At 38.0% G+C, this 13,309-nt stretch overlaps 2 protein-coding genes across 2 annotated transcripts; one reads left to right on the top strand and one right to left on the bottom strand.

The window, feature by feature from the left end:
- The first annotated feature begins 7,307 nt into the window (after window positions 1-7,307).
- Window positions 7,308-7,709, top strand: LOC133316487 (cation/H(+) antiporter 4-like). The gene has a single exon (XM_061518244.1). The coding sequence runs from the start codon at window positions 7,308-7,310 to the stop codon at window positions 7,707-7,709; it is 402 nt and encodes a 133-aa protein (XP_061374228.1).
- A 2,602-nt stretch (window positions 7,710-10,311) lies between these two features.
- Window positions 10,312-12,636, bottom strand: LOC133316486 (serine/threonine-protein kinase-like protein CCR1). The gene has a single exon (XM_061518243.1). It carries the CDS (start codon window positions 12,634-12,636, stop codon window positions 10,312-10,314), a length of 2,325 nt encoding a protein of 774 aa, XP_061374227.1.
- Window positions 12,637-13,309: the final 673 nt, after the last annotated feature.

Genomic DNA, 13,309 nt, shown 5'->3' with positions numbered 1-13,309 from the left:
TACCTGAGTAAGGAAAACAGAGAAGATGAACTGGCGCAGAAAATGCAGAAGACCACTTGCAGATGCTAACGCTCAAAGGATTTATGGCAAAGAAGCTTCTCGAGAATAAGCAAGGTAAAAAATGACAAGAGGGAAAAGTTCGAAGTTATATAGGCACGAGGGAAACTACTGCGGTTACGAATAGTAAGGGTCAGGGGTACTAATGCCATTCCACTCTTAAGTGGTAACTGCAACAGTCGTGGATGGCAAGGATCAGGGTCACCAGTGTCATTGCACTTCAAAAGCAATGATTACACACCTGAAATGACGTTGTTAATAAATGCGCACGAAATGCGAAAACGGCATAAAACGGCTGCAGCACGCTAAAGCACGCGGCCAACAGCACGTGTCAGAAGGAAATGAGTATTACTCATAAGTCGGTACGCTAGACTTAAGACACGTGTATATGACAAAACTCTTAGCCGGGTTTTAGGAATGTGCTTGGGGGTAACTCGTCAGTTGGATCCCAACTACTCAAGCATATTCGCTACCCGGTTGCATATGCAGAGTATCTTGTCGGGCTCATGCATAACCCAACCATATAACTAACTATGGAAAATCACTCCCGATTCCAAAAGAAAGCGACAAACTCAGGACGTGTGCGTAAGGTATGATGCTTGGGGGGAAACTCGCCAGTTGGATCCCAACTACTCAAGCACATCCCAAACTCGGTATAGGAATACGTGAAATATTTTTCCGGGTTCATGCTCAACCCACCGAGATAAGGGGCAATGAGGGCCCCGATTGAAAAACACTCAGATCAAGGAACACGTAGGCAGAGAGTTTACAAAAATTCAAATGCTCTCAGCCCAGCAAGAAGCTTGAAGTAAAGCACAAGGAAATTCACCCTGGCAACCCGGAAGCCCATTGAATGGCAGACCCAATAATGGGAAATCCAAGATCTGAATCAATTATAATTACGGATAGTATCCATCAAGGATAATAATCCTAATACGACAGCATAACGAACAGGCTTGGGCCTTTATCAGAGGCACCAAAGGCCCACACCATACTACCCACAGGTAACCTCTATAAATACAAGGTAAACCCTAAATGTACATTACGCTTTCTCTCTTACTGTTATGCTGTCACTGTGCTCACACACACACCTCTTTGGCTAACGCCGTTATTAGTTCGTTGTGCATAGTGATCTGCTTGACTCAAGGGTATCTCTTTCATAAATACCTAAGAGAGGGCACTAGATCCAAGATTAACATACCAGTCCATTGGGCTTGACATCTCTGTCGCCACGACAGAACAAAATATAAATACAAAATTAGAAGCATTTTAGCTAATAATTAGAGTTAGTTTTGTGATAAGTGCCATAAGTTATAATCCGTATAGTCTAAGTTTGAATCGTATTAGTGATATTTTTCAAGTATTTTGTCCAAAATTCACAAAATCATTTTTTGTTTAAAAAAATTGGTATCGATATATTACTAGTTGAATTCGGTTCAAGACCGGTTCACCGGTTTCATACCTAATCAAATACATAATCGGCCAAATACCTGAATCGGACTGGTTGCAGGTCTGATTTACAACTAGTCAAACCGGCCGGGATAGGTCGATTTTTATAACATTGTAGAGAGGGCTAGAAGCCATCAATTTGACCAAGGCTTTGAATGTAGCCAAATCTAAATAATTCACATGACTTATTGCAAGAGTTGTTGATCAAGTAACGAATCAGCTAAACCTCAAGATTGACTTGTCCAAAAGGTAGCAGGTTTGATTCCTGAGAATCACAACTCCAGAGAAAGAAGAAGTGGTTCAAACCCAAAATCGGATTAGTTGAGCCCATATTAGGGCATCAGTCACCAGTTGGTATCTATAAAAAAATTCAAATGACTTTTTTAATAACTTACCAAAATCATGTTACATTGTTTATTTATTTATTTACAAGGGGTTCAAATTTATTATACTTCGACAATCAATTAGGAAAGAGCTTTCATGGATTTAACATTACCTAAAGTTGGAATCTCTAGGTTACAAAGGATCTTTGAGTCGAGCTCATTTTATGTGCTTCAGGAGCACATACTCCTTGCCCAAAAATGAAAAAATATGGGATATGGGTGGAATAAATATAAAGGCAAGGATAATGTAAAAGTGTTACTTTTAATTATATTTGGTAAAAGGAGTACCAAGTACTCTATGCTCCTGGAGCACCGAAAATATTTTCCTTTGAGTCACGTGGGCTAATATGTAAAGTTGCATGAAGTTTGTGTGTAATGATAACATGTATATAAAGCGATAGAGAGTTTGTAAAATCATAACAAAAGTAATAAAAAGTTCCTTCTTTCAGTTCTTTACCCTTTTTTATGATCTTGGAGCCAAGCTCCTAACATTGGCGATTTCATTTAGAACATTCTAGAGAGGTATAATATAAAAAACATTGATGGGCTTTTATTGGATATCATAGCCCAAAGAAAATTGGGAAGAAGAAGCATTTTCTGTATCATGAAAAACTAAACTCTTACAAATATGCAATGACCAAAATATATTAGTATCCTATAAAAGAATCCACACATTAGACTCGTGAATAATGCTAGACAGTTACAACTATTGATGAGGTGGTAAAACAAATAAAAGAAGAAATAATAAAATGTGAATAAAAATATACTTTAAAACTCCCCCCAAGATAGAGAGTGTATATTGAGAACTCTCATCATGGAGAGAAGTGAAAAGAAACGATCAGGAGGAAGTGCTTTGGTGAGGATATCAGTAAGTTGTTGTGCAGAAGGAACAACAAAGGTCTGAAGTTTACCTTTGGGGACTTGTTCGCGGACAATATGGCAATCAATTTCAATGTGCTTCGTATGTTCATGAAACGCCAAATTAGCCGCAATGTCCAGAGCAGCCTGATTATCACATAATAAATGAGCAGGGGAAAGATGGGCAATATGCAGATCCTTGAGTAAGGAAAATAACCAAAGAATCGTGCAAGTGACATTAACCATAGATCGGTATTCAGCCTCACCAAGAAAGATGCAATAGCCAGTAACAGATCTTCCGCTGTCAGAGCATGTGGCCCAATTAGAGTTAGAGAAAGAATTGAGTTGAACAGTGAAAGTAGCAGAGAACAAAAGACCTTGAACAATGGTGCATTTTAAGTATGCAAGGATGCGTAGCACATGGAATCAAAGGAGAAGCCACGAATTGACTAAGCCTGTTAATAGCAAAAGAAAGGTCAGGCCGGGTGATAGTTAAATAAAGAAGTCTGCCATTGAGGCGTCCGTAAGGGGTGGGATCAAGAAGAAGATCTCTGGAGTCAGAAGACAGTTTCAAAATTGGCTTCCATTAGGGTGGCTTGAGGCTTGCAACCAAGAGAACCAGAATCTTGTAAAATGTTTAAGGCAAACTAACGTTGGCTCAAATAAATTCCGCGATGGGATCTGGCCACCTTAAGGCCCAAAAAATACTTGAGAGCACCCTGATTTTTAACCGAAATTTCTTGTTCAATGAGGAAGTAAGATGATACAGCGCAACAGTGTCATTAGAGGCAAGAATTATATCGTCAACGTAAACTAAAACAACAATGAAGTAAGTAGCAGTAAATTGAGTAAACAATGAATGATCAGAGGATGATTGAGTAAAACCAATTGAGAGTAAGGTGCTGGAAAATTTAGCAAACCATTGGCTAGAAGCTTGCTTGAGTCCATAGAGAGATTTTTGAAGATGACAAACAACATTGAGAGGAGTAGACTCCCCCTGTACAGAGCAACCCGGAGGTAAAGACATGTACACATCTTCTACAAGATCACCACACAAAAAAGTGTTACTAACATCAAGTTGAATTAAATGCTAATTGTGAATGGCAGCAAGGGAAAGAAGAACACAGAAAATAGTGATTTTTGCCATAGGAGAAAAGTTCTCCAAAAAATCAACACCCTTCTGCTGAGAAAAACCTTTGGCAAACAAACGGGCTTTGTATCTTTTGAGGCTGCCTTCAGATTTATATTTGACCCTGTTCACCCATTTGCAGCCAATAGACCATTTACAAGTGGTAGAGAGACGATCCTCGGAGTGTTGTTTTGCTCCAAAGCATAAATCTCAGCATCCATGGTTGCACACCATTCGAGAAGTTGGGATGCTTCAGAGAAGGTAGAGAGCTCAAAATGGGAAGAGAGGGCATTAACAAAAGCATGATGAGAAGGGGAAAGATTTATGTAAGAGAGAAAATTAGAGATGTGGTAGGAAGTTGATGAACAAACATAATACAAGAGATGAGGAGGGAGTTCTCTGAGCGAGAGTGATGGGAAGAAGGAGGTGCAGAAGCTTCAGTGGTAGGTGTAGAGGGAAAAGGAGGAAGTGAGGTGTGTAATGGGGAACCAGAAGCAAAAAGAAAAATAGATTCATGGCAAACGACATCCCTGAGCATAATTATATGATTAGTAGAGAGGTCAAGTAACTTGTAACCTTTTTAACTAGTAGGATAACCAAGAAACACTGCCAGAAGATCCCGAGGAGAGAATTTGTGATGACCACGAAGTAGGGTGGAGGGGTAGAAAAGACAACCAAAGACTCTGAGGTGTGAGCAGGATGAGACTTTGTGGGACAACAACTTAAAAGGTGTTTTGTGAGAGAGGAGGGGAGATAGAGTGCAGTTGATAAGATAAACGACAGCTGAATACAGTCATGCCACTAAGGTGATGCCAATAACTTATTCTTAGAATTCCCTATGTTGAATTTTGGCAAGAGTTTTGTCAATGTAAGTAGCCTAAGGTGATGCCAATAACTTATTCTTTCGGTCTCATAAGAGTTTTATACCAAAAATATAATTGGCTTCCTTAGGACTTTCATATCAAAACGCTTACTCAGCCAACTTTTTATTCTTGATATTACCTCCACGTTGTTTCCAATAAGGAGCATATCATCTACATAAAGTACCAGAAAAGCTATTACCTCTTATTGGATCCTTTACATACAAATACAAATACAAACTTGATGTTCCATGACCTGGATGCTTGCTTAAGTCCATAGATGGATTTTTATAACTTGCATACTGAGTGTTCCTTCCCATTAGCTATAAACCTTTTTTTTATTGTTGCATGTAGATATCCTGACATCCAACTCCTAAAACTCAATAAAATCTCATAATTGAGATTTATAGAAGCAACTAAAAGAATCTTGATAGATTCAAGCGTGGCGTCTGGCAAACATTTGCCACCAAACTAGTTTTGAAGATTTTCACCTTCCTGTCTATCCTCTCTTAGGTCCACATGCACCTAGTAGGTATTACCCCTCTTGGTGCCTATATTATGGATCAAATAGAGTTGAAATACAAATATTCCACCTGATGTTTAATAGCTTGAGCAACACTTGATCAACAACATTTTTTAGTGCATTATCGTAACTAGTGGAATCAATGTCACTCAACAAGAGATAACTTAAAGATTAACAAAGTTCTCTCCTACTATGAATGTACCACACTAGACCTTGTGTATCTACAGGTAGATCCAAGTTCTGGGTCAGGTGATGGATCTTTAATTTCTTGATACTCCGCATGTTACGTGTTTAACAAATCCTTGATATTGTTCTTTCACATGTGATACTAATATTTTTACTAGTTCCATTTGTATATTATCATGTTGGAATTTCAATTATGGTTCCCGTGTTTGTTCACCTAGAGGTATATATTTCTCCTCTTTGAACAATCAAGGGAACAAAGGATGGAGCTTCTATAGATTTTGGAAATTCTTAATCTGAGACAAGTCTCATCAAGAATAACCTTACTCATGGGCTTATAAGTTTCCATATACTCCTCCTTTAAGAAAGTCACATGAGTGTTCACTAAGATCATCTTATCCTTTGGACTAAATAAGTTCCAATCCTCGGTTCTCTTAGAGTAGCCAAAAGACATGCACACTTCTGTACAATATTTTATCTTATTTGACCATTGTTGTAGGACGTGTGTTGGAGCACCCTAAATTCGAATATGGTTTGAAATAGGTTTGCACCCTTTCCATAATTCTTTAAGGTGGCATTTGGTTCAGGAGATTTTTTTACCAGGTAAATACAATTATTAGGAATATGATAGAGAAGTGAGTTTGGTAGGAAAGTTTAAAAAAAGTTGTTTGGTTGGATAAAATTTTACCAGGTAAATTGGGTTAAATTTTGTGAGTCTTTGTTTGGTTGAACGTAAAATAATGATAGGATAATGGGTTGAAAAGATGAAAATAACCCTTATAAAAGGAATTAAAAATTATCAATTGTGAACATATTATAATAGCATATTAAAACAACTACCACAAGTTCCAATCTTCAATTGGCAGGTATTATCAACCTAATGAACACTTTCAAAGAATTTGATAACTGATATAGATTATACAGGTATTACCAACTACCTTAGCTGCCTTAGACAAAAGTCCTTCCCTCCAAGATTTTGCCAGGCCAAGAAGGAAGTGTATGCCACCATCTCGCATGACTGCTTCAGCCCTTCCTCAATCTATGCTAGCATTTTCATCATCAATTACAACAAAAGTTGCAAGACCTGTGGCTGCCCTCTCCTGAACATCCTCTTGAGAACTCTGCATTAGACTCAGCAAAAGTGTTCCACCTTGTTCAACCTAGAAATTATCAAGACCCTGTTGAGGGCTCTCAACAGATCGTAAAAGTGTATGGGATAGCATCCACTCAAGCCAGGGTATAACACTGAGCCATACAGGATATCTTGAAGAATAACCACACATCAATTTGGCCATTTAATTAACTTTGTCATACTAAATCATAGGAGCAACGACATTGGAAATAGTGGTTATGGAAGATGAAAGTCAGTATACAATTTGTCTATGTGCTTCCTGTCGCTTTTGGCCATGTCCTCTGTAACCCGCTCAATTTTGGTAAAGCAGATGTAGTAAGTGGGAGGGTAATTTTGTCACATTTTATGTCAACTTGAATCCATTTAGCCGGTTTTCAGGAATACCATATTGCAAGTGGCAAAGCTAAACAGTGTTTTCATTCGTTTTTTGCATAGGAACAACGAAAGCTGGGCAAACGTCTTCCATAGTAACTCTTCTACCAAACAAAGAGAACATAGATTGCCAAAGTCAGAAGGATGGGGATCCCAATAAAAAACCCGAACCAAACGCCCCATAGGTGTATCTATAACAGACTTAGATGGAATGAAGTTAAGAAGGTACAATGCCTTCTCCCAGTGGCGGACCTAGGAAATTTTCTTTATGTCTGCACCCTTAGCTATGAAAAAGTTACTCATACATTCGGTTAGCCATGATATTCATAGTTAGGAAAGTTACTCATACATTTGGTTAGCCATGACATTCTTGGGTGGAAGAGATGACAGAGAGGCTTTGTGCTTAGCCAAACGAGCAATGAGGGACCCCAGGATCAAGTTGGTTGTGTACCACCTTGCTCCTAAAGAATACAATATAGACTTGGAGTGCATAAGGGATAATGAGATGTTAGAAGGTATTAAGAAACCAGAGTATGGCTTGGAAAGTGTGAGTTATAGAAGAGTGACAGTAAATGATGGACCAGATACATCTAATATTCTACATGATATAGTAAATGAACATGACTTTTTCATAGTTGGGAGATGGCATGACTTTTCCCTCAACTTCATGTCTGCAAGTGCAGACAATGACATCCACCTGGGTCCGCCATTGCCTTCTCCTAGGCAACTCCCCAGAATAACATTGGTAAGGATGAATAACTGAACATGGACTTCACTAAGTCTAGAAATGTTTGATTTTTTCATACTGCAACTTCGTTCAACTAACACGTTTCTAGAGTTGACAGCTATGAAAACTATTCCCTCTTAAATCATGTAAGACCTGAACTTACCATATATGTATATTTTTCATAAACTTAGTTATCCTTAAACTCGACTTTTCTTTATCCATGTGGTACATGGTTTATTTTAAGCTTGATATTATTAATAATGAGTTTTACTAATCTAATGGACAGATATCTAATGCATAATTGAATTAACATATATCTGCTTTCATGAAAGCTAATAATAAAAATAGTTCAAATACGACACTTAAATAAAAATGCTTCTTTAAATAAAATAAACTAATCCAATATATTTCTATTTCTCTGGAGTATAATAGTACAAATTACAATCAAAATTTAATAAGTTTATGAGATATATATCTATCATAAGGTTATACTTATAGGTATGGTATGTCATAAACCGTAACGACTGATGGCTTATAATGTCATTCATATAGATTGAATAAACTGTCTACATGATCATAGAGTGTTGTTGTGCTTGAGTGTTTATAGAGTAGTTCTAGTGGTGACGACAACGCGCTCCTCTGTGTCCTTTGCTGGCAAAAAAAAGGGTGTGCAAACACTTTGACACTTTTGTCAATATTAACCATAGGTATAATGTGCAAGATAGAATATTTACTTGATTGTGTGTTTCTCCCCTTGAAGACCCTCTTTTATATGGTGATTGTCAAGAGTCCCCGAAAAACTGTTAGAATTTTCCCCTTATTTATTGAACCCAATACTTAATGGGGCCCAAAGCTGGATATATCATCCAGAACATACACATTCTACCCGTAAAGGACGACAACCGTGATTTGAATCTAACACCTTTTTTTGTCGTTGCCATTCGATCAGATCAATATTGAGTCAACCTTCATTGGCTTGATGACTTGATTTTGTGACAGCGTTTTCTGTGCACTCTTAATATAAGTTAAATAACACAAAAACGTTTTCTACACACACAACATTTTTTGGGATCTACATTTTTTGAAGCACACAAAAAAAAATTACGGCACGCAAAACGAATCTCTATAACATTACACAATCATTTTTCCTACATCATAACTCTTATAAAACTCTAATTTTATATATAAAATATTATACTTAAACTTATGCTATGTAAATAGAATACAACAGGATTATTTTAATTTATTTTGATGTGTTATATGAATTTTTATGACATGAAAAGTCTGCATAATTTTATTTAGTCGATTGTTTTATTTTACAATTTTATTGTTAATATTTTAACTCGGTATTAATTATATTTTGATGACTTTTCTCTTAAATTGAAAAATCAATACTGTACGTATATAAAGGTTAAAATGCTAACTTCTCCCCCTAATAAATTTTAGGAATTATTTGTTGAACTTAAAAATATCATTATCTTTTTTTAAATATTTTAAATGATTCATAAATTAATTGACAAATTTGGTTCAAACATGGTCGAATCTATATAAGAATTATTCTCCCAATATTATTTTTGCCACTCTTAGGATCTATCTTTGAGCTAATCTAAAATTCAAACTTGAATATTTTTAAACTCTAATATATACTTTCCCCCAAAAAAAAAAACAAAATTTTTGGTAATTATACTTTCCCAATTTAATCAAACTAAAAATCAAACTTCAAAAATAAATATGGTTTTAGATTAGAGAATTTACAGACAATCAGTCTTTGTCTTTTCGGGCATACTCAATATCACTTTCAATCCGGGATAATTTGGGCTTAATTTACGGCATGAATTTTGAAGACGTTTTGAACTCAGTGAGAAAGTGATAACCATTGTCAAAATGTTTATTGTACAAATAAAGCGGTTATAAAAAATATCATTGAGATAACATATGAGATAATACTATTCGTCCAAATCAAGAGAAATTGTCATCTATTTTTTTAGAATCAAAAGTTTTATTACCACTGTAGCATATTTATTTTCTAAAAGTAACTAAAGTATTCCTTATCGTCATTGCTAATGTTGCCACTGTCACCGCCACTACATCTCATTTTTTGTCTAATGAAATGCGCAATATTAGCATTTCTTAGCTGATGTGAGTTTATTGATTGTTTGACCAAGCACAATAAATTCAACAAGGTAAATAATAAACTTGGTACTGCCGGAAGTGTAAGGCAATTACAATCCTCAATTGTTACATGACCAGGCTAGTGGTTTTAAGCAAGAACAAGGTTGCAGATTTATTGAATCGCTAATGCCTAACCAAAGGAATTCATGTCTTGACCATCATTTTGTCACTGTTATACATGTAAATGACTGTATCTGTATCCTTGAGATGGTCTTCAGACTTATACGAGAGGAAAAAAATTTCAGATCAGCATGTACAGGTAAACAATTTTGTATGGTGCAACAATGCCATGTCCTTCACTTTGTGAAGATTAGGAAAAATAAAACCCAAAGAAATATAAAAGGATAAGCAATCTACAACAAATTTAAAACAATTTACAATGCCAGAGGAGCATTACTCACAGAATTTTATGTAAAGGATATTATGGATGGATCAAAACAAGTTTCTCACAGGACAATCACCAGTGCTATAAGATCAACCCGTCCTTCACAATTTGCTCCAACCAAGATGCTATTTCTGACATAGGTGGACGCTCCTTTGGATTCTCTCTGACAGAAAGCTCTGCTATATCAGCAAGCTTAAGCAAAGGCTCAACATTTCTTGGAAGAGCCACAGACCTATCAATTATGGCAGCTGCTTTCCCTTGTTTGATCAAAGGCACTGCCCACTCAACAACGTTTGGGAGTGTAAAATCTCTGTCATAAGCCTTCCTTCCACTTAGAATCTCTAGTAATACAATCCCAAAGTTGTAAACATCACTTTCCAAGTCCCCGATAAGATCTTTGTCACTTGAAGTAAGAAGTCCAAAGTCTGAAATTCTAGCCCCCCACTCTGAATCCAAAAGAATGTTTGAACTTTTGAGATCCTTATGAACAATTGGAGGCAATAGTTCCTTGTGAAGGTACTCAATGCCCTTTGCAGCCTGCATAGCTATCTTCAGCCTGAGGCTCCAATTAAGGGGAGAAAGACCACCATGGAGGTGATCATAAAGTGTCCCATGAGGCATATACTCATAAACAAGCAGCCTCTCCCCCATCTCAGCACAATAACCCAACAAGTTTACAATATTATAATGACGGATTTTGCAGAGGACATCAAGCTCCATTTCAAAGTCACGGTTATTTGTGTGTATTATTGTGGCAGCATTTGCTCTCTTCACAGCAACCACTCTCCCATCTGCCAATGCAGCTTTGTAAACAAACCCATAACTTCCCCTACCAAGTTCATTAAACTCCTTGAACCCATTTGTAGCATCTTTCAACTCCGAAAGCCTGAAAACCTGAGGCAGCCCAGGACATGAAGCAACAGAAGGAGAAGAGTGAAGACCAACATTCATATCATCCTCTTGCTCAGGTTTACCAATGCAAGACTTGGATTGCTTCTTTGTCCCCTGCCTTTGTGCTTTTCCACAAGCAGTCAAACGTGGCAAAAGACACCCACAAGTCAAAATCAGCAAGAAACCCAACACAGAGGAACCAATTATGATCATCCATCTACGGAAATGATGCCAATGCATCTCTACAGAAGAATGAAGACCACAAACACCCCAGCAAGAACTGTTTTGGCAAAGAGAACAAGCAGTGCAAACTCTATCCTCGTTTCGAGTACAAGGGCTAGACAAGAAGAAACCTTGAGAACAATTTGACCCACAAGGTGAACAAATCCTCAAATCCTGTCTAACACACAGGCTTGTCAAATCTGGCTCATTGAGAACACTTACATTGAAAGCAAATTCTTCAACACCACAAGAACTAGCCCTGCAAAGACCAGGACTAGAAAGCTCCATAGGAGGATCAAAATCAGGCTTTGAAGCATTCACCAACCAACAATCCAAAAGAAGATCATCTTCCCTAATACCACAAGTGGTGTAATCCGAAGAAGCAATAGCCATAAAGCCATAACCTTTAGGAACCACAGAGGAATTGAAACTGCCCCAACACTCCACCAAGTGATTATCCTTTCTAACACCACAGAAATGGTTAGCCCCAGCAGAGAGAGACACCAACCGAACCTCAACGGGTGGTGGATCCGAATACGAACCCGAATCGCCCCAACACTTCAAATCGCCGGAAACGTTGGAAACGCCGCAAACGGAGCCTCTCCCCGACGCAAAAACCGTGAAACTCTCCGACACGTTCCAAACGCCCAAGCTCGCCGAAGTGGGTCCCCAACAAACTAGCCCTCCTCCGTCTCTGACCTCGCCGCAGGTGAACCCCTCGCCGGCGACGATCTGGTTCAGCTCTAGATTTCCGGCGGATTGGTCGTTGAACGAGTCGTTCAGCTTGGCCAACAACGTGTCATTCGCGGTTCTCGAGATTTCCCAGCAATCCACGGTTCCGGAATCGCGATCGGCGAAGTAGGATCCTCTGACGGCGCAGACGTGGTTCTTGCCGGCGGCGATGTGGGAGTAAGCGATGTTCCGGTACGCCGGAGGAACGAGAACGAGATCTACGGTGGGCCTCGCGGTTGCGCCCCAACAGTATGCTTGGGAGGTGTTCGCTAAAATGCCACAGAGAAACCCTTCGCCGCCGGAAATTGCTGACATGGCAGGGATGTTGCTGAAGTAGGAAGAAGAAGAAGAATATTGTGATGAAAGTGGTGGCGAGGTTGTGTTCTTTCCCCAACAAATCACATCTTGCTTCCCACTCGCGTCGATTGCACAGAACAACTCGTCTTCTCCGAACGAAGCAGAGATTGGTCCCATGGTGCCAAACCCATGTGTGCCATGATAACAGAAGAAAAACAGAAGAAGAAAAATGGAAGAGTGAGAAAGTCTACACAAACTTCGCATGATTCAGTTGAGGTTTGAGACAGAACTGTTCCTGTAGTGTCATGGACGCAACAATCACAAGTTGCTTCTGATACTGTTTGCCGATGAAGTAAGAAGCGAGTGTGATGATGCTTATGACGATGAAACAACGTGGGTGTCGCATGTTTTACACTTCACATTCTAACCGTAACAACCTGAATGTACCGAACTAACTACTTTAGTTACTGTCATCTTTCTTTTTACTGTAATTGTCCTTTTAAGTCTTACCCGTGCCACTCTTTTTTGTCCGTAATCTGATATTAATATCTCTGTTCGAAGAAGAAAAACTTTAACCATGAATAAATTTTTTTTTCTTGGATTTCTTCATCCATTTATGAATTATCCCACTAATTTGATTCGAGTCAGGCAACAAAACTCTCTTTTATCATGTTTTTAACACAGGAATGACTCAAACTTAAAACAATTAATTAAAACGAAATAATAGCATCTTTACAAGAATATAAGGATAAAGTTATATATAATTACTTAAAGTTGTTTTCAATTGACCATCACTCTTATTCTTACAATTCGAGAATCCTTATGCACCTTAATATACCCTTTTGTAATTTATTCAGTTTTAACCCTGGATTGTGTTTACACATTACACTGTTAGAAAAGTACCAATATGCAACTTATTGATTGTTCTTTAATTGGT

Source organism: Gastrolobium bilobum, unplaced genomic scaffold (assembly GCF_033153095.1).
Source record: "Gastrolobium bilobum isolate Gb01-03AN ecotype WA unplaced genomic scaffold, APGP_CSIRO_Gbil_v1 utg8685, whole genome shotgun sequence".
Classification (NCBI taxonomy): Eukaryota; Viridiplantae; Streptophyta; class Magnoliopsida; order Fabales; family Fabaceae; genus Gastrolobium; species Gastrolobium bilobum.
This window is presented reverse-complemented; position numbering and strand designations above follow the sequence as displayed.

Bases quoted from the DNA above. Each gene is read 5' to 3' on its own strand.
- LOC133316487 (XM_061518244.1), top strand. From the start codon at position 7,308: ATGACATTCTTGGGTGGAAGAGATGACAGAGAGGCTTTGTGCTTAGCC.
- LOC133316486 (XM_061518243.1), bottom strand. From the start codon at position 12,636: ATGCGAAGTTTGTGTAGACTTTCTCACTCTTCCATTTTTCTTCTTCTG.